General features: G+C 32.0%; 1 protein-coding gene across 1 annotated transcript in view; it reads left to right on the forward strand.

Annotated features, from left to right (window-relative positions):
- LOC126878533 (oxysterol-binding protein-related protein 1) overlaps positions 1 to 9380 on the forward strand; it is a 159361-nt gene extending 149981 nt beyond the window's left edge. Inside the window, exon 9 of the mRNA XM_050641293.1 lies at positions 7921 to 9380. Coding sequence (XP_050497250.1) covers positions 7921 to 8023 — 103 coding nt within the window. The 3' untranslated portion in view covers positions 8024 to 9380. The remainder of the gene's footprint in view (positions 1 to 7920) is intronic.
- Positions 9381 to 22229: the final 12849 nt, after the last annotated feature.

Below are 22229 nucleotides of genomic sequence, written 5' to 3' on the forward strand. Positions count from 1 at the left end.
AGAAAACAGAAGTAGCTAAAGATATGATCATAAACAAAACTCAGCTCTTAGAAAGAATAATTTATGTGTGCAACCATCATCCTCAAATGCAGGAAATCGTACAGGTTTGCGCACTGATAGTATGCCGCGCATAATTAAAGCTCTAGTATCGGCTAAAGGTGGCTCAACAAAATATTAGAGAGTTATTAGAGAGATATCGAAACCGTCGTTTGGTAATAAAAGATCCTTTATTTTGACACTTTTGACATGTAAGCATGGTTATTTATGTCAAAATAAAGGATCTTTTATTAAAGGACGATGTTAAATAGGGTTTCGATATCTCTCTGCCAACGTCTTTTAAGTCGGCCCGTAATAAAAGATCCTTTATTTTGACATATAAGCGTGCGCAGTATTGCGTCTTTTATTTTTGTCCTTTAATAAAATACAGGCCGCCTGTATTTAAGGAAAATTCGAGGACGCCCTTCTTTTAATAAAAGTTCCTTTATTTCGACATAACGTGTCAAAAATGTGAAGAAAAGTCTAACTTCACTTGTATTTTGAATTTATCTTGTCGTTTCTTTTGATTGATAATTTTATTGTGGGATTGATATTTGATTAACTTTCATCATTAAAGTTGTATGTTGGGTTTTATTTATTAAAAAAAAACTCTAAGTAATATTCTCAGATATAGATTATTGATGTTTTGACCCAAAGGAATATAAAAAAGAACATTTTATTGAAGCTTGAGTGATTACAAAAAGTTGTAAAAAGGAATATTATGTAAATAAATTTAAAGTGTTATTAATTACAATGATCAGACATAGATTATCATTAACTCATTTAAACTCAATATATTTTACATTTTTGTATAGAAATAAATATTTATTATAGATATAAGAGGTAATTTCAATAAATTTTAAAGAAGGTTAGGATTTGTTAAAATTCTAGATTCAAAATAGAGTTCAATTCAACAGGTATATAACAGGTTAGGTTAACAAAATAAAACAAAGGTTTAAGTACTTATTTATGTTTGAAAATTTAGTCTTTTATAGATTAGAATCTATAAAGTTTTTAATCAAAAGTATTAATACACTTTCATTTTCATGCCATCTTCTTTTGGTTCCTATCCGTTTCGAATGTTGGAAATCATATTAGCAATCATAACCTTGCTAGCTGCAATTCTAAACAGTTCCATTGATATTCTCCATCTACTGGGTCTTCTCTTACCTTTGACTATGCCTTGCAATATGTACTGCAGCTGGGAGTAACGGTGCTGATTTCTCATATGTGTCCCAGATACTGCAGTTTTATGCGTTTAATGGTAAACACAATCTCCAATTCTTTCTTCATTACTCCTAGAACCTCCTTATTCGTGATTCGTGATCCATTTCATGCCATCAGTGTTTGTTTATTTAAACACTGCCAAAAAAATTAATAAAAAACCACCATAAAGCTTAATTCTTCTATTATATTTTTGTCTATGGGGAAGTTTATTTGACAGATTAGATATTAGAGGTATTATCATTTACAGATAACTAATTATTGGGAAGTTTATATAACAGTATCCTTAGTATCTGTCTTTTCAGCTCCGGATAACTAGTTAACGGGAAGTTTTTCTCTGCCAGATATCTATTAGTATCTTGTCAGATAAACTTCCTGATAACTAGTTATCCAGAGGTGAAAAGAGAGGGCCATAATGAATCTTAATGAACAATGAACATATTTTAAACGATAAAAGATCAAACGCCAATAGCAGTATATATTTATAAATTTATTATTTAAAACCTGCTAATGATCATAAAATACTTAAAATCAGTCACCAATATAATATTTATATTTATTTATAAGTTTATTAACAAACTGCAGTCCAATAAAAATAAAATTAATTAAAGCTAGCTTTAAATATCCAACAATATTTTTAAACAAACACACACACAATTTAGTTGCATTAGATTAGCTCCTGGTTGAAAATGTACTGCCACAGCTTCTATATCAATATCAATAGCACACTCATTTGCCAGTATTTCAACGTTTTCTCTATTATCTACTGCAATATTATGTAAAACTGAACAAGCTGATATTATTCTTTGAACAAAAGGTAACTTGCATCTCATTACATATGTTAAAATGGGAAGTCTCTTCAAAATACCAAATGTTCTTTCAATAACAATTCTTGAAGGGGTTTGTGATTGATTATAAAACACAACTTCTGTCTGAATGTTCTGCAATGGTGTCATAGGTAGTTGCACTATTCCCTAATAATATATTCTGCAGAAATTCCCCATTTTATATACCCATAATCCAAAAGTATTTAAAAACTCCTAAAATAGTAGGTATTTCCAATTGCACTTCCATATTATTGAACGATGAGTATTATGGAATATAAGTTGTTGTCTAAACATCTTTAAATGACAAAATAATTAAATTTAACGTTTTACTCTTTTCAATTATCTTATTTTAACTTTTATCTTATCATCAAATGGAATTTTATAGGTTATTTTTATATTTACAAAAATATATCATGTCATTTGTCAAAATAAAAGATTCCTTAACTGCGTTTGCAATACCACTCTTTTAGACCCGTCCTGTATTTGTCTTTTATTAAAGTATCCTCTAATAAAGGATCCTTTATTTGCTGGTGGCAATAACTCTCTATTAACATTTAATTGTCGTTATTTCGGATTTCCTTCGAGAGTTAATAATAGTCCAGAGAAATAAGGTTTTTGTCGGGACACTTGAGCAGCCAGGCTGCAAATTGATTTTTTGGATACTATATACCTAATAAGTACATTATAAATACAAAAATGCCCGTCACAGTTCGGACGAGAAACTTAGTTATTAACAAATAAGGGTCAAAAATGGCAGTTTTTTCGTTTAAATCGCTACAGGTAAAAGCAGGGTAATTAAATATCTTATTTATAATATTCTTCTTTTTGTAGATGAGCCAAGGTTTAAAATGGCACTTTTTGAATTTTGGTCCGATCCTTTTTTGTTTCAGAAAGTGCAAGACTAAAATTTCAAAAATAAAAAATATGCTATAACTTTTGCGAAAATTGCCTTAAGACTTTCATATTGCACAAAAAATTGAGTCAAACATTCCATATAATTCAAAAAAAAATTTAAGACGATTTGTCAATTATTTTAAATTTTATTCAATTTGTTTATCGCAAAGAGCTTTTTTTCGCAATGGTATTGTTCAGAAAATAATAATGACATAGCAATTCTGTGGAAACCACATGCAAGAATAATATTTATATTTTAAGTATTGAACAAAATCATTAAAAAGTCGTTTTAATCACCCCGAAAAAAGTTTAGTAAAATAGATTCATTTTTGGCTTCTAAACAATTTGAGTAACTTTGTTAATATTGACTATAGAGTAAATCTACTTTAGGATTTCAAAAGCTGGTATTTTTATACGAATTTTCAGAAAAAATGCTTGCCTAGGTTAATTAGGTTCAAAGCTAGCCACTTTTATTATTTAATTCGCAGTTACTTCTATATACATCAAACTATCCTGTAACAGTGTTAGTTACCATACTACTCCGAAACGGCTTGGCCGTATTTTATAAAATTTTACACGTTTATCCTGTAGGACGTTGAAGAGGTTTTAATCTGTTTTTTATACCCATAAGTTATAAGGGGGGTTGCCCCCCTGACAATTTTTTATTTTTTGGACAAAATTATCTACCTCAATTTTATATGATGTAGAATTAAAAAATACATACAACCCTTAATTTTCACTCTTCTATCACCAACTTCTATTTGTTAATAGCCATCTATATATTTACATCTATAAAATTCTCCTGTCACAGTGTTAGTTTCCATACTCCTCCGAGACCGCTTTACCGATTTTTATGAAATTATATATGTATATTCGGTAGGTCTTAGAATCGGTCGTAATCTATTTTTCATATCCCTGAGTGATGAGGGGAGTTCCCCCTAACATTTTGTAATGTTAGGTGGGGTTGTGTGTACATAACGTACTCTATAAGATTACGAGTACATACAAATTAAAAAAATTATGATCAAAAGCCATCAACAAGTTCCAGCGATATTAATCGCAGCATATGTTTGCAGAATCAGTTTCATTTTTTGAGTGCACCTATTTTAGTAATTCCCCTCCACCGACCACGAATAAATTCTGTTCGGACGCCATTTTTAAGGCTTTATTAACCACTCTGTTGAGGTTCAAAGTTTACTCAAACTTTTACACATAATCTATATATCTTCAACTTCAAAATGGCTCTAGTTAGGTTGTTTAATTGTTATAAACAAAGTAGTCGTCAATTAAATAAAAAAAGTGGCTAAAGTTGACCGTAATTAACCTAGGCTTTTCTTTGAAAATTCGTATAAAAATACCAGTTTTTCAAATTCCATTGTAGTTTTAGCCTAAAGTCAATATTAACAAAGTTATTCAAATTGTTTATAAGCCAAAAATGACTCTATTTTAGTAAAATGTTTTCTGAGTGATAAAAATGACTTTTTAATGATTTTTTTTTAAATGCGTTGAAAATATGACTATTATTCTTTCATGTTGTTTTCACAGAATTGCTGTATCATTATTATTTCCTGAATAACATTGCGAAAAAGAAGCTCTTTGGGATAAACAAATTTAATAATATTTAAACTAATTGACGCACCGTCTTAAAATTTGTTGTGCATTGTATGGACTGTTTGACTCAACTTTTCATGCAATATCAAAGTCCTACATTCATTTTCGCAAAGGTTATAGCAATTTTTTTATTTTCGAAATTTTATTTTTATTTTGCAATATCCGAAGCAACAAATAATCGGAAAAAATTCAAAAAAGCTATTTTAAACCTTGGCTCTTCTACTAAAAGAAAAATATTATAAATAAGACATTTAATTACCCTATTTTTACCTGTATCGATTTAAACGAAAAAACTCTTATTTTTGACCCTTATTTGTTAATAACTAAATTTCTCGTCCAAACTGTGACGGGCATTTCTGTATTTATAATATATTAGGTATATAGTATGTACCCAAAAAACCCATTTGCAACCTGGCTGCTCAAGTGTCCCGAACATGGTATATTTTTGCCTTATTTCCCTGGTGTAATAAATACATATTTGGTGAATAATAATGATGTTTTATTTGTAATAAAATATAGACAATTAAATGGACAACCAAATAACATACATTGTGTCTGGTACATACAAAAAACCTATAGTATCACCTTAGAATTTAGTATCACCTTAGAATTAACATTTTTTATAAAATCTTATAGTGCGTTTAATAATTTGGCCAGGGACTGCAAAGAAAATTTATATTTAAACAATTAAACATTGTTTATGGAGAACAGTTTATGGTTTATGAATATGACTCTAATTGTTAGATAGGTATCATATCATTTCGCGTTAGTAATATGAAAGAAATTTGAAAATTTATTTTGTTATTGCAATAGAAATTTTGTGGTGATCTTTTCAGGCCCTATTAAAATGCGGGCCCGAGGCAGGTGCCTCACGGGCCTTGTGGTAAAATAGGCCCTGTATGCAAATGGGATTAGAGATTAATACCAAAAAGACCAAAGATACTTGGATGCACTTAAAAAAAACTTCACCGTAACACTGAATACCAAGTCCATTGAAATAGTGAGCAATTTTAAATACCTAGGAACGTGGCTTTTTGAAGACTGGGCATCGGACAGGGAAGTAAAATGAGCAAGCTCGACAAGCTTTCGTAAAATTCACGAAGGTACTGACCTGTTCAGAGTTCTATCTTCAACTGTGACTAATTTTTACTAAGTGCTACGTATGGTCGGCGCTGCTATATGGCGTAGAGGGCTGGACACTCAAAACGAGGGATACAAACAGATTAGAAGCTTTCGAAATGTGGCTTTATCGCCGTATCCTAAAGATACCATGGACGGCGAAAGTCACAAATGTAGATCTCCTTAAAAGAATCAACCAAGAACGCCAACTTTTCGAAACAATCAAGGCGTATCTGGATCACATCATGCGAAATAAAAAATACCAGTTCCTTCAACTTATAATCGAGGGTAAAATTGAAGGTAAGAGCGGAATGGGGCGCAAGAAAATGTCCTGACTTCGAAACATAAGGCGATGGGCAGGGATTAACGACATACAATATCTGATACATATTGCAAGAAATAGAGAGTTAATGGAAAATGTGATCGCTAACATCCATTAGCGGATTTGCATCTGAAGAAGAACACGTTGTGGTTTGACTGGTAATTTGTATCTGTTGTTGTGGGTTGCTTTCCTGTAAACTTTGTTTGCATATCGTGTATCCTCTTTTGTGATTAACACACCCAGAAAAGGAAGTAAAATATTGTTTTCTTTTTCCATGGTGAGGATACAGAGTATGCAATCAAAGTGTATCTTCTGTATTTGTATTTGTTGTCTATTTAAGCTAGTAAAACAGATTTACACTAGAACACAATTTTTATTATTGATTTGAACACGAGGCTCCTTTATAATCAGCCGTGTGATGGATGACCGAAGTTATCTTTAACGTTTGAGTTAAAGTTAAGATTACTCTCAGGTATAACGATGCCCATAACTATTTAGGTAAAATTCGGTGTGATGTATTCTTCACAGTTATGAGATAGTTATTTTTTAAACGTTATATTAGAAATAACATCTGAGGAACAAAGTTTGACGTAACAAAGAGAACCTTTGTAGAAATAGTACAAGTTGGAGTGAACGTGAGAGATTGTTCGGAACATGCCTCAGGATGGATAGATGATCGTAAAAGTAAATACTCATCGTCGGCCACCGTCGATGACCGAACAGTGCTGAACAGCAAACAGCTGTTCGGGTTCGGTGGTGTTTCAAACGGTAGATAGAAACAGGGTTGCCAGATTGGTGTATATTCCCACAATTTTGGGGTAATTTGAAAGCGTCTAGAGAAATTTTTTTAAGCAGAAATTGTAGTGGAATTTTTTGGGGGCTGAAAATTATGGAGGATTTTAAGGGGTCATGGTAAATTAAATTTGCGAATGTACATAGAACTGTATATTATACGCCCATATAATCGAAGATGATAGGAACTATTAATTATTTCCAGGGCCCTCGTTGATAAGTAGTATAATTTCAGTTTACTGTTCTCTTCATTTGACTACTAATTTATTAAAATGCGGCAAAAATTTAAATTTGGGGTATTTGAGCTTCAATTTGAGGGAATTTCAGTTTCTAAGTGGGGGATTTATAAAATATCATCTGGCAACTCTGGATAGAAAGCTCAGTAGGTACTTAAAATAAAATTTCAACTTATATCTCTCAATTTGATTTTTGTATAATTTTTAAAATTGTATTACCTTTCTATTCTTAACTATTAAATTATTAGCTTCTAAATTCACTTGATTTCTGTCTAAAAACAAGTCAAAAGATGAACCTAACTTTACATATCCTTACATAACATGGGCGCCCATATAAAATTTTTTAGGGGGGCCAAACGTGAAGATGTTGCACATTACATTTTGTACACTTTGGATGACAATATAACAGTTTATGGCACCCGAGAACCTAGGGGGGCCACGGCCCCCCTCTGTCCATAGGTATGGGCGCCTATGTTACATAACTACAAAGCTATCTCATAACTTTAGGTTTAACGTCGCGTTATAAAGTGACAGTTGATATATCAGATAACTCAAGAACTGTCAAGAAATAACGCAAGTAGTTAAGTTAAATATGATACATCACACCAATTCGTGGATTATAACTTAACTACAGGATAAATTTACGTTAAAGATAACTTCGGTCATCCATCACACGGCTGCGTGTCGATGTTTTTCCCAAGTACCTCATGACAAGTGACATGACCGGTGATGTGGGAGGGAGGACATGACATAAATTAGACAAACAACACAAGTGACATGACATAAATTAGACATACAACAGTATTGTGATGTCTGTTTTTTCATGCTGTTCTTGTTATTAATACTTATTTCTACCCTTTAGGTGGTTCAGCCTGGGAATAAATCCATACACGAAGCAAGAAGATTGGATGTATAACGGAAATTATTGGAACAGACAGTATACTGACCCTGATATATTCTAAGTAGATTGTACGACGAATTTAGAGATTGTAGTAACCAAATAATAAGTGTTAGAAATGTCCCCCCATAGAAGTAGATGTCGATGTGTGCCAAATGTGCACAAATTGTTACCATAAAGAAAAAAGCGCTTCCGGGGATATTGTGATTCATGTCAATTTTATTCATTTAAAATTGGAAGTATAAAGTAGGTTTGACTTAAGTGTCGACAAAAAACAGAAGAAACCTTCTAGGATATGCACTATAAATAAAAAAGTATAAATACATATAAAGCAATCAATTGAAATTTTAAAAAACGAAATAATAGTGATTGTTAGTATTAAATTTAGGATCTATTTTTCTGGAAATCTACTTGTTTAATCACTCAACTAAGAGCTGTAAAAAGTAGTATTCTTAAAAGCAATGTATACTGTAAGTATTTAATGTACTTTAATATAGTGCGTACCAAATATAACGCAACTTACTAATTTTTCGATTTCTGATGCGGTATTGTTCAATTTTTCACATGTAAAAAATAATATTATATTTCTTACTGTATCAAATCTATAATAATTACAATAATAACAAAGCCAACCCTGTCCTGTCCAGTAGTACCTAATACATCCCTACTTAATTTCATCCCTTCCAATACAGACAATTATTGTACTTGCGGACATTTGCGAGGGAGAAAAACTCTCTCTTCTACTACTGCCCATTGAAGAGTAACATTGTATATCGAGTGCCACTCACCTCGCGTTAAGGGTACATTCTCTCTCTTCCAGTACTGCCCATTGAAGCGTGAAGTTGTATATCGAGTGCCACTCACCTCGCGTTGAGGGTACATTTGCTTTCTTCGGTGACATTACCCATAGCATACAAACCGGTTGTGCTACCCCGTACGTCACACCAATATTATTCTTTTGGACATTTCTATCTGGGTTCCAGTGACGTGAAACAAACACTGTTTACTTTAAAAGTACTAGTGAATCCGCGAATAAGGGTTAATCGTGCACGAATCCCTGATTAGTCAAAACGTGAGTGAACTCATACACCTGTTTAACCAAAATGCGAGCGAACTGCCGAACTGGTCCACGTGTGTAAAAAGGCCGCATATGAAATGCCTCCCGAAAAAGGGTTTCTTACCTGTCGCTAAAAAGGTCACATACGAATTGCCTCCCAAGCTTTAAATAAATTACATGCTTCTAATCTTTATGTGAAGGTGAGACGTTGCCACATCTTCGTCCCTTTGTGAATTTTTGGCAAAATTTGTATTTTGTTATTTAATTTATTTTATTTTCAACCTTTATTGTATGTATTAAACATTATTGACACTAGGCGGTATTTATAAATTTCAACTAACTTCATATGTAGGTAATTAGTTTTATAACCATTTTAGTATATTTTATAATAACCATTATTTTTTGTTATTAATAATTTAACAAAAAATGCAAAAACGTAATAAGTATTTTATAGATTTATTAAAAATAACATCACAAAAAACTTATTTGTAAAATATTACAAAATGTGTATAGAAATATAAAATTACAAAATATTTTTCCTAAATTTATATGATACTACTTTGACAAATTCTAATCTATTTATTTTACATTCTCTTAATTCTAAATTTTTTTCATTCAGATTATTTTTTAATGATTTTAACTTCCAATCGTATAGTAAGATATTTGATCACGTGTTTAATTCTGTCCAATCAGATTAAAATTATACTGAGAATTATCTACTGTAGAAAATTACCGATAGAATTTTTTTAAGTAGATTGTTTCTGTTTAATAGCAACCAGTTTCTTAGTTTTGACAACTGTCACATTTAAGATAATATCCATAATATACGTATTAAAAAATAATCTTACGAATATCACACGACAGTAAGAATAAATAAGAAAATAATGCTTCATTTTTACTCAAATTTGTTGTCATTGGGCAATAGCCACTCGAGCCCTGCGGGCTCTCGTGTCTATTGTCAGACAACAAATTTTCGAAAAACTGTCGCATTATTTTCAATTTATTCTCACTCTCTTGTGATATTATACCCGAAAATTTATTTTTGCTGACTTTCCACAACAATTTTTTTTGGTGTCGAAACAGAATAATAATATAGTATTCAGTATTTGAAATTGTAAAATTATGTATATCAATAAAATTATTAATGTTAGGATGAGGGCAGTACAAAGAAGAATTATACTTGGAATGAAAACTTTCGCATGGGTTTGTGGTTCTTTGTAAGGATGAAGAGTGTTCAGTCCAAAGATGTGGAAGAAATGTCGAATTTTCAGATATGTAATTATCAACAAGAAAATCACAAAACTAGGTGACTCTTTCATCGACTGGTTTAATTTCTGCCAAATCTATAGCAAAAAAATCGCTAACATCTTCAGGATGTAAGAATGAACGACCAAAAATATAAATAAAAAAAATCCGTAATTTCGGTTGAGTCAACACCTTTTTTCTGGTATTTTGAAGCCAATCCCAGTGCTTAAACCTTTCTATACCATGTCTGACCCAAATGAAAACGACATCGATGAAGATATGCTTCAGGAAATGCCATACGAATACCATTATGAATAGAAATTTCAAAGTCTGAAGTTATTACTTTAGGGGATACAGGACAATTAATTTTAAAACATTCTTCTAAGATATGTATATTTAAAAGCGAGATAATAAAGATTACTTTTTATCTTGAATTAAACAAAAGACAAGAGGAATATAATGTCCATTTTTCAAGCCATGTATACTAAAAACAATTGAGTGAAAAAACGAGGACAGTATTCAAAAGTTCCATCAAAAACATACCAATTGGAAACAGTCGAAGGAAAACGAAGATTTGAAAAACATGTCAATATAACAATATGATTATCTTTGTCATTTTTAATTATAAAATTTGCATTTCTATTTGTAATAATAGAAGATGAATCAAGAGCTTTATGAAATTCAGATATATTTTTGGGAAGTTTAATTAAAGAATTTGTGGTTCTATTTGCCAATAAAGAATTTGGCCAACATTTTTTGAAAACCGAATGTAAAACCATCAATTGATAGTAAAGGTTTGACCTTTTGACTGGTATTTATCGTTGATTCCATTATTTCGGATGTTATGACTTAAACACAATTTGATCTTGAAATCTACGAACTGACAAGCTTGAAATAGACAAACTGACTGACGCAGGAACTAATAAAATTTCAAGTATTTATACAACATTTAGCCCATTAGCACAATTTACAAAAAAGAATATAAAGAAACAAATAGATTAAGGTAAAAGTACCTATTCATGGAATTATAAATATGGGAGAGATTAGAATCGGAATTGGAATTACCCAGAAAAGCTGGATATTAGATTGTCGGGTAACAACTTTCTTTTCTAAAAAGAAATATGTCGTACTGTGAAATATTTATGTGAAACAAATTTTATGTACACTGCATTAAGAAAAATCAAAATAGATACCTACCTATTTAAATTATGATTTGGCAACATTGTGTCATTTTACAGAGATTAAATAGACAAAATATCAGCCTAAATGATTAACGAAACGGAGGCATTTCGATTGTACCTGGGAGGCATTTCATGTATGAAAATATTTACCTGAAAAAGTGGGAGGCATTTCGATAACGCCGTGTAAAAACCGGTAGCAGTGGAAAATTAAAAAAGAAGTCCTGGTAAGAGTGTTATAAACGTATTTATAATATTGTCTGTTGATATAAACCCTTATTTATAAATTCCCATATGGGTAATAGTCTTTGTGTTGTAGCTGTATCGGGTCTTGTTTCTGATGCATATGTCATTATTGGTCTTACACTGTCTTTATAAATTCTTGACTTCATCTCAGTGTTAATATGTCGGTTTCGCCATATAGTGTTATTAAGGCATCTCCTGCCAATCTATTTGCTTTTTGTACTTGATTTCTCACTTCTTTGTCTAGGTCTCCGTAACTTGACAATGTAATTCCAAGGTAGTTTACTTCCATTACTTGTTCAATACTGATACCATCAATTTCTATTTTGCATCTGATTGGTTCTTTACTGATTACTATTGTTTTGGTTTTCTGCTCTTATGTTAAATCTGTGGACTAATCTTTGCAGACTATCTTCATCTTGGGCTGTCAATATTGCGTCGTCTGCGTAGCAGAGTATTTTTACTTCTTTATTTCCATTCTATATCCTCTTCCTTTGTTGACGTTTTTGATGATTTCATCCATGATTAAATTAAAAAGCATAGGACTCAATGAGTCTCCCTGTCTTATTCCGCTGCCTATATCTATAGGTTCTGTAAGTTGTCCATCTATTCTGACTTCCATTTTGTTGTTTTGGTAGATGTTCTCAATAGTTTTTATGATATCTAGGGGGACTTCTCTATTATACAGAAGATGGATTACATCTTTGAGTCCTACTCTGTCAAATGCTTTCTTTAAGTCAATCAGACATAGAAATGCTGGTCTATTATACTCTAGTGATTTCTCAGTAATTTGCTTTATGACGAATATTGCATCTTTACACGATCTTCCAATACGAAAACCCTGTTGTTCATCTGCTAAACTTATCCTCTGATTCATTACGTCTTGTAAGATTTTAGTTGTAAGTTTTAGGGTAGTATTTAACAAGTTGATACCTCTGTAGTTTTCTGGCTGCTTTTTATCTCCTTTTTTGAATAGTAGAATTAGTTCGCTCGTTCTCCATTCTTCCGGTATTTTATTGTGTTTTATGATTTTGTTAATTAATGTGGTTAATTGTTCTGTCATTGCTGCTCCACAATATTTCAATGGGTGAAGTCGAGTTCGCTCCGCTTCGTTCAGGTATAGGTATATTTTAGAAGGGTACGAATTGGCTCCCGCATGAATGCGGGTAGGCTCTCATATAATCGTGGAAACATTAGACATTGTTGCCAAATCGTGTAATATTTATACTGCTTAGGAAATTTACATAGTGATATAGACTTTTTATAGGAAAATTATACTTTTAGACAAATACTTTTAGAGTTTGTTTTAGTTCAACATTGGCATATGTGGCAATTTTAACACAAATTATCGGTGTCGGCCGGTATGCGCTCGACCGTTTTGCGCTCTTACCTGAAATCGGCCGGTTTGCGCTCTACACTCTAATACCCGAAAGTTAAGTTAGGACCGAAGGGTTAGGTCTTCCTCCTTTCCCGTAGATATTTCTAGGAAGGTACCTGTTTCTAACAAAAAGAGAAAATTTGAAAGAAGTGACAACGCTGGGTGATATTTTCGACATGTTTAGGTAAAATAAATTGTGTCTATGGGAGCCAATTCGGACTCTACCTTTTTTAGTTCAGGTAAAATTCTTACCATTGGGAGCGAACTCGACCCCGTCCATTTCAATATAGTGATATATTCAATTCAGCTCATTTCTTCAATTAAAAAGACCTCTAGATTGCAGTTATCCTAGATTTCGTTTTGAAATATTATTCATATAAACATTAACTTCATTTAATAAAAAAAACCCATCAGAAATTGAAATATTATTATGATACGATAATTTTAGTGCCCACTGTACACATATTTTATTTTCAATTTCTTTCATTTTGAACTGTCTATTAAAAATCTGTACCAAATTTGATATGCAGTATATAAGCTTTCTAAAGCTGCATGAAATTTTAGTATTTCATACAACTTGAAACTTTGAATGTAAATTTCATAATATTCTTCCAAAAAATAACAAATGTAATTATATTATATTCTTTGTCTTTCATACAAGTTCATAGTTATGACACATTATGTGAGAAACCAGAACATGTTTAATTGAAGATTTTTTAGCTACTGTATCTCAGCAGCAGGTGGTGAGTAAAAGAAATAGATGAATACTTTCTTCTATTAAAAAGTACAATAAAAATGGACATACAAACAATCAAAGTACTACAGTCCTAAGTTAGGACTGGAGATACAGGAAGTGGTCACCGTTTAGTTCAATCGATACTAAAGATGAACAAAGAAACTGGAAATAAAAAAATAATCTTTAAACTGTAATCACAAATGAAATTAGTGATACTGTATAGATGATTACTTATGAACATATCGTTCCCAGATATATATTTAAAATAACTGTTCAGGTGGGCATCCACACACGAGAGAGAAGTAGCAAAAAAAGAACACAACCCCGTTTCAGTATTTTACCTATTAAATAGACGAATATTCTTCATGAAACTTCATTTATTTTTATGACTGCCGTTTTTCATTCAATAGCTTTTAGTACGACTTCATACTAGCCTTCATCCTAGTCTTCATAAGGCGTTTGAAGGCATAACTTCGAAAATACCTAATTTGATTAAATGGAACATTGGACACTTGAATATCTTAATCAAGCAAAAATGTATTATAGATATATAAAAACAATAAAGAATATATATATATGTACTTACAAGAAAGCACAAAATCAACAGACTTAAAACAGACACAAATAAAATACAAATTGGAACAGGAATGAGGCAGGCATGCAAGTTTACCTAAATTGTTTAACCTAGCCTTATAAGGAATATTAAAGAAACTTGATTAGGCCGATGAGGCCTAATTAGGGGAATGAAATGAACGGAGAATGACTCAATAACCTAAAATTTGTGCATGATACAGTCATAATCGCAGAGAATAACGAAGGCAAAAATGTCCAGCTGTGGGTGCACCAAAATTGAGAAAAAGAGAAGATAAGAAATAAAACAATAAAACCATTTGGGAAAATTAGGGAAATTAATAGCTCTCGACACTTCAATGAAAGATTTCAACATTCAATCTTCACTTGTATACTGCTGGACGTATATCTCGCTCATAATTTTCCATCTCTTTCGATCTTATGCCTCTTACATTCAATTGGGTATTCTACTACTCTGCTTCGGTAGGCATCATCTCTTGGTCTCAATTCCAGTATCCGTTTTGTCCATATGTTATCTGTCATTTGAGTCACCACGTGACCTGCCCAGTTCCACTTCAGTGTTTCTATTCTCTTTACAGCATCAGCCATTCCTAATCTTCGTCTGGTCTAAGAGCTAGCAACGTTTTCGAGCAACTATTTTAAGACAACTGATTCTTTAATATATTATTCCCTATGCATCCTAGAACACCTTACCGGCCATCTGGCTACTGAGACAGGTTGCGTTCATTACTGCGCAGCGCACCTGTACAGGTAAATATATCGAATTTAAAATTATTTTAAGACGAAAAATTTTTTTGCCATTACTTGTAAAGCCATTCTTAGAAATATGAATTATAATTGCTAAACATTTCTGTGGTTGCTAAATACGTGCCAGACGCTATAGCCTAAATGGCTATCAACGTTTTCGAGAAAGTATAAGTTGTTTTCATTCTGGTGGGATGTAGAATAGCAATATGTTGTTTTATATGCCTTTAGAATGGAAACTTAGTCTTTTTGCTAACAGCTGATTCTTTAATATATTAGTCCCTATGAATCCTCGAACACCTTCCCGGCCATCTGGCTACTGAAACAGGTTGCGTTCATTACCGCGCAGCACACCTGTACAGGTAAATATATCGAATTTAAAATTATTTTAAGATGAACATTTTTTTGCCATTACTTTTTAAACATTATCAGAAACATGAATTACAATTGCCAGACATTTCTGTGGTTGCTAAATGCGCGCCAGACGCTATTTATTATAAATCATCATCATCATTCTCTTTGCCTTTTCCCTATGCGGGGTCGGCTTCCCTAATTGCATTTCTCCACACAATTCTATCTTGGGCCATATCAATGTTAATCCCCTTTACCAACATGTCCTGCCTTATCGCCTCCCCCCAGGTCTTCTTTGGTCTTCCTCTCTTACTCCTTCCAGGAATCTGCACTTCAGCTATTCTTCGTATTGGGTGATTAACGTCTCGACGTTGAACATGACCAAACCATCTTAACCTATGCTCTCTCATTTTGGCATCAATTGGTGCCACACCTAGACTTCCCCTAATATACTCATTTCTAATTTTATCCTTCTTTGTCACTCCACTCATCCATCTAAGCATTCTCATTTCCGCCACATGCATTCGTTGTTCCTCTTTCTTTTTCACTGCCCAACACTCAGTTCCGTACATCATAGCCGGTCTTATGGCTGTTTTATAGAATTTTCCCTTCAGCTTCATTGGAATTTTTCTGTCACACAACACACCACTCGCTTCTTTCCACTTCATCCATCCAGCCCTAATTCTACTGCATGCATCTCCATCTATTTCTCCATTACTCTGTAATACCGATCCTAGGTACTTAAAACTATTGCTTTTCACAATCATTTCACCATCCAAAGATACCATTTTATTTGTAGTAGCTCCATCTTTAAATGAACATTCCAATTACTCTGTTTTTGTCCTACTAAGTTTTAAACCTTTTTCCTCCAGAGCTTGTCTCCACTGTTCCAGTTTTTGTTCTAAGTCTCTTTCACTATTTCCTACTAAAAAGACATCATCAGCATACATTAAGCACCATGGAATGTTACCCTGTAGTTTCGCTGTTATCTGGTCCAAAACTAATGAGAACAAATACGGACCAAGCACAGAGCCTTGGTGCAATCCTACTTTCACATGAAATTTATCAGTCTCTCCCACACCTGTCCTAACACTAGTCGTTACTCCCTCATACATATCCCTCACAATCTTTACATATTCACCAGGGACTCCTTTCTTATTGAGTGCCCACCACAGAATCTCTCGAGGAACTCTATCATATGCTTTCTCAAGATCAATGAATACCATATGAGCGCTATTTATTATAAATAATAATAGAAAAATTTAAATCATTTTAGTATGTCTGTAATTTTAATATATTATTAACACATAAATAAATGCAAAATTAATTTGCCAGACATTAACTCGGTTGCAGTCATCAGCCAGACGGATTTAAAATCGTTTAAAATGATATATATTTTCATCAAAACGTACGCTGGCTGTGTTAAGAATTAAGACAAACAAAAGATACAGGTAAATATATTTAAAATTAGTTTAAGACGAAAAATTTTTTTGTCATTACTTTTTAAACATTATTAGAAACATGAATTATAATTGCCAGACATTTATTTAATTGCTAAATGCGCGCCAGACGCTATTTATTATAAATAATAATAGAAAAATTTAAATCATTTTAGTATGTCTGTATTTTTAATATTATATTATTAACACATAAATAAATGCAAAATTAATTTGCCAGACATTAACTCGGTTGCAGTCATCAGCCAGTTGGATTTAAAATCGTTTAAAATGATATATATTTTCAGCAAAACGTACGCTGGCTGTGTTAAGAAATAAGACAAACAAAAGATACAGGTAAATATATTTAAAATTAGTTTAAGACGAAAAATTTTTTTGTCATTACTTTTAAAACATTATTAGAAACATGAATTATAATTGCCAGACATTTATGTGGTTGCTAAATGCGCGCCAGACGCTATTTATTATAAATAATAATAGAAAAATTTAAATCATATTAGTATGTCTGTATTTTTAATATTAAATTATTAACACATAAATAAATGCAAAATTAATTTGCCAGACATTAACTCGGTTGCAGTCATCAGCCAGTTGGATCTAAAATCGTTAGAATGATATATATTTTCAGCAAAACGTACGCTGGCTGTGTTAAGAAATAAGACAAACAAAAGATACAGGTAAATATATTTGAAATTAGTTTAAGACAAAAATTTTTTTGTCATTACTTTTAAAACATTATTAGAAACATGAATTATAATTGCCAGACATTTATGTGGTTGCTAAATGCGCGCCAGACGCTATTTATTATAAATAATAATAGAAAAGTTTACATCATTTTAGTATGTCTGTAATTTTAATATTATATTATATTAACACATAAATAAATGCAAAATTAATTTAGGCATTAACTCGGTTGCAGTCAGCAGCCAGATCAAATTAAAGTTGTAGGGTATTCCAGTAATATATTAGTTATTACAGAAAGATAGCGGTAGAGTAGACTGGCGGAAAGAGACAGGAATAAAAGACAGGAATGTAATTTTGTTACCCCCTCTGTTATTTTATCATATATCTCAACATCATTACAGGAATGTAAAATTTGTTTCTTACACTTCAATTGTTTTCGATCTTTTCCACAATAAAAACATATTCTTTTATTACCTGTGTCTTTTGACTGATGATCATCAATCGGCGGGATTTCAGGACAAAAGTTTGTTTCTTGGAAATTTGAATTGGTACATGAACTTGAAGAAGCCTCGTCATATGCCACTGTTTCACTTATACTAATTGAAGTTTTTGGTAATAATGTCTTAGAACTAGATGTACCAGAAAAATCTGTCGACGATAAATTGGAAAATTCATCACTATCTAAAACAGTGTCACTCACACTTGACAGCGAAAAACTTGATGTATGACGAAGATTTGACAAAACTGAATTAATGTCAGATATGTTACGATACTTAGCCATTAAGGCCGCAAAAGAATTGTAACATTTTTTATGGTATCCATCAGTGGTATTCACTTGGTCCGGTAACTGTACATTATTATATTTTAAATTGTATTTAATACGCGCACTCAAAACTTCTTTACAATTTAACAGTTTTTCATCCACAAAAGTTGTTACATTCTCGTTTTTTTCCTTGCAAAACACACATTGTATTTTATTTGCCATTATATTGTATCACAATTACTTTTCACTAAATAGAAACTCGACAAGAATTGTTAACAAACTGTGAATTTATTGTGACTGACCCATCTTAATAACATGTGCGGACAACCTTCACCCCCGAAATTGTCGTATCTTTTGTTTGTCTAGTTTCTTAACCCAACCAGCGATCGTTTTGCTGAAAATACACATTATTTTTATGATTTTAAATCGATCTGGCTGGTGAATGCAACCGAATTAATGCCTGGCAAATTAATTTTGCATTTATTTATGTGTAAATAATATAATATTAAAATTTCAGACATACTAAAATGATTTAAATTTTTCAATTATTATTTATAAAATATAGCGTCTGGCGCATATTTAGCAACCACAGAAATGCCTGGCAATTATAATTCATATTTCTAATAATGTTTAAAAAGTAATGACAAAAAAATTTTTCGTCTTAAAATAATTTTAAATTCGATATATTTACCTGTACAGGTGCGCTGCGCAGTAATGAACGCAACCTGTCTCAGTAGCCAGATGGCCGGTAAGGTGTTCAAGGAAGCATAGGGAATAATATGTTAAAAAACCAAGTGTCTTAAAATCACTGTTTTCCCGACGTTGCCAGCTCTTGGTCTAGTCGTAGCTACAGGTTTGGGATCTTTTCTCGCAGTGAATCGCCCCACATAGTACGCTCTCTCGCCCTTTGAGCCACACGAATCTTTTGCAATGTTCTCCTTGTAGTAGTAGTCAACTTTTCCGCTCCGTAAGTGAACACTAGCAAAACACAATGATTAAAGGTTTATTCTTTTAAGATATTGGTATGTCGGATGATTTGAAAATGTTCACTGGCCGAAGGTTATATTATACCAAGTCATACTCATTATTGGCAGGATTGCTCAAAATACCATCATAAATAAAATCTAAAAAGTCCTCATAAATCCGACCCGAGCTAAAAAAATTACGCGGGGTCAAAGGTCATAAGGTATAGTTTTTAGCGATTGTTAGCGAAACGGTATATTTTATCATAAAATTAGTTCTAACAAAAAATATAGATTAGGTAATTATCTATAAAAAATGTCTTATTACTTTTTTTCCTAAGAGCCACCGTTTTTGAGATACAACGATTCAAAAAGTTGTAATCGTCATAATATGCGCACACGTTTCCACACCACCTTTGAGGTAGTGTACTTAGCGCGTTTTTTAACGTGAATTCTCTAGTAGGCCTATTCCACGGATCTGTAATGATTCTGTTTAATTTGAAGCTCTTGAATAATTTATATTGGCAAGGGTTAAAAATGATAAAAGTTATAAAAAGCGGTATAAATTAAAAAAAGAATGTGTGTGTACTTTGTACGCACGTAAGAAGTTATACTTCTATTATATGATTATAAACGAAATTAATATACTTTTTATTTATATTTTATTTAAATATTAAATTAATTTATACTTACTACTTCTCAAACATTTTTATTAAAACAGTGCCAAAAATTAAAATAATAAAAAAATAAAACACACACAAACACACTAAAAATGCCACAAATGATTTCTGAACATTAATTGTCGGAAAAATTTTTAACTAAATACGTATTTTCTGAAAATAAAATTATATAATAAATATACTTACAATCATAAAATGTATAAAAAAAAATAAAAAAATAAAAGTTTCTATTGGGATTCGAACCAACTTACCACGCGGCTGGTATTTGCGTTGTATTGGGATTCTCTCGCATTAAAACTGCGCCACAGGGACATCTTGTCATTATTTGCGAAGATCGTCTAACTAAACAGATTAACCTTTTGACATTTTTAACTTATGTAAATTAAATTATTTTGATTTTGAATTGAAATGATTTAGAATTGAAAAAATACAACAAAACATAGAGTAAGAAGACAATATATTATGTAAATATAAATATAAATTATGTAAATAAAAGTATTACATACTACTTATGTATTTTGGTAGGTTTAAGGTAGATATCGGAGCCCGTATAACGACTAATAAATTTCGCAATCACTTGCGTCGTGCAAAGTGGCTATGTTCAAATATCATAACAAAATTTGATCAACTATCTATAAAACACTTACCAGTGAAAGATTCTTTAGCTTTGAATAAGCGAGATCTGCGGCACTCATACTAGGCACAGTTTGATGAGCTTTCACATTGGCATGAAACAAACATCTCTTCTATGTAAATAAGTCCAAAAATATAATATGAAAACTATTTAAAAAGGCAGTATAACCATTAACTAACTTTTTGTTTGTTGTTTCTCTTCCTACAAATTTTAAAACGCAACAAGCATACATTATAACCAAACGCAGTCCCACAGCTGTGCCACAGCTGCCATATTGAATAATTTTTGTCATGTCATTTGAACATCCAATCAGAACAAAGTTATAATGCGCATGCGCCCGGTCGCTAGGTTTTCCCATATAAAATTTCACCGTCATTACGCCCGTAAAGAAGTATAACTTCAAAAAAAAGGGAAATTTATCCAACTGGTTCATAATTTTCTAAGACTTCTACTTCCTCTTCTCCTTGTTCTTCTTCTTCTTCTTCACCTTCTAGTTCTTCTTCTTCTTGTTCATCCTGGGTGCAAGTAAATTGCCCCAATAATCACACATCGCATGGCTCCTGGATAGAATCAAATGAAAAGTTTTGACAATTAGTGCATGCTACCGAACAAAACAGTTCAACTTTTTTGCAACCACATTTAGCGCTACATCCCTTTTTACAGTTGCAAAAAATTGTGTTCCGGAGTTTTTCCGGCGCAGGTGGAAGTAAAGTTTGAATTGTTTCTAATGAACTGTCGACTAATTTCCATCCCCAGTCTTTTGGATCTAGAATGTAGCTGATAACCAAGCCACACTTGAACTTGGTAATATACCCGAAAAAGTTGTTGATGAGCAGCCGCTGAGTTTGGAGAAAGACAAGATAACTGCACTTGTTTTTTATTTCGAGTATTTTTAAAGAAACATGCATATCGAAACTTATCTAAGCAAGTTTTTTTTAGGCGCTCGATACATAGAGAGAAGAAAGCTAATTCTGTTGGAAATAACTTCTTGTGGTGGAGTTGAATTAGTTTTTTTTTTTAGAACTTAACAACATTCAAGTAATATATTAGGTTTAACACGTATTTTCACTCCGGAGTAGTACTAGACTCAAGACTAATTAATACCTCGAGGGTGTCATCTACCTAAAGGATTTCGCCACCCAGGAAGATAACGGTGTTATTTTCATAATAGTAAACAAACTAAATTTGCATAAAGTTTATTGTGTATTAAAATGTTTATAGCAATAAACATTTTGCCTAGAAAGTTGGCTTTCATAATTATGTTCAAACCCTGAGAAAAGAATAGGTACAAAACCTATCTTTACAAATTTAATAAAACGCATAAGTAAGAAGAATTATTATAAGTTAATACTTTGTCATATCAATTTACTATTTTTATCGAGAATAAGCAGTAAAATTGAAATAATAATTCTTATTATTTTCGCGTTACATTCACTTTGTAAAGATTTTTTTGTTGGCACTGTAATATAATACAGCTTATACATTGAATCCCTCGGTAGACCGCAAGCTGTATAGTAGGAACATTATCATATTTATAAGATCTTATATTATTATGTGTAATATAAGT

The sequence above is a fragment of the Diabrotica virgifera genome, chromosome 10 (genome assembly GCF_917563875.1).
Source record: "Diabrotica virgifera virgifera chromosome 10, PGI_DIABVI_V3a".
Classification (NCBI taxonomy): Eukaryota; Metazoa; Arthropoda; class Insecta; order Coleoptera; family Chrysomelidae; genus Diabrotica; species Diabrotica virgifera.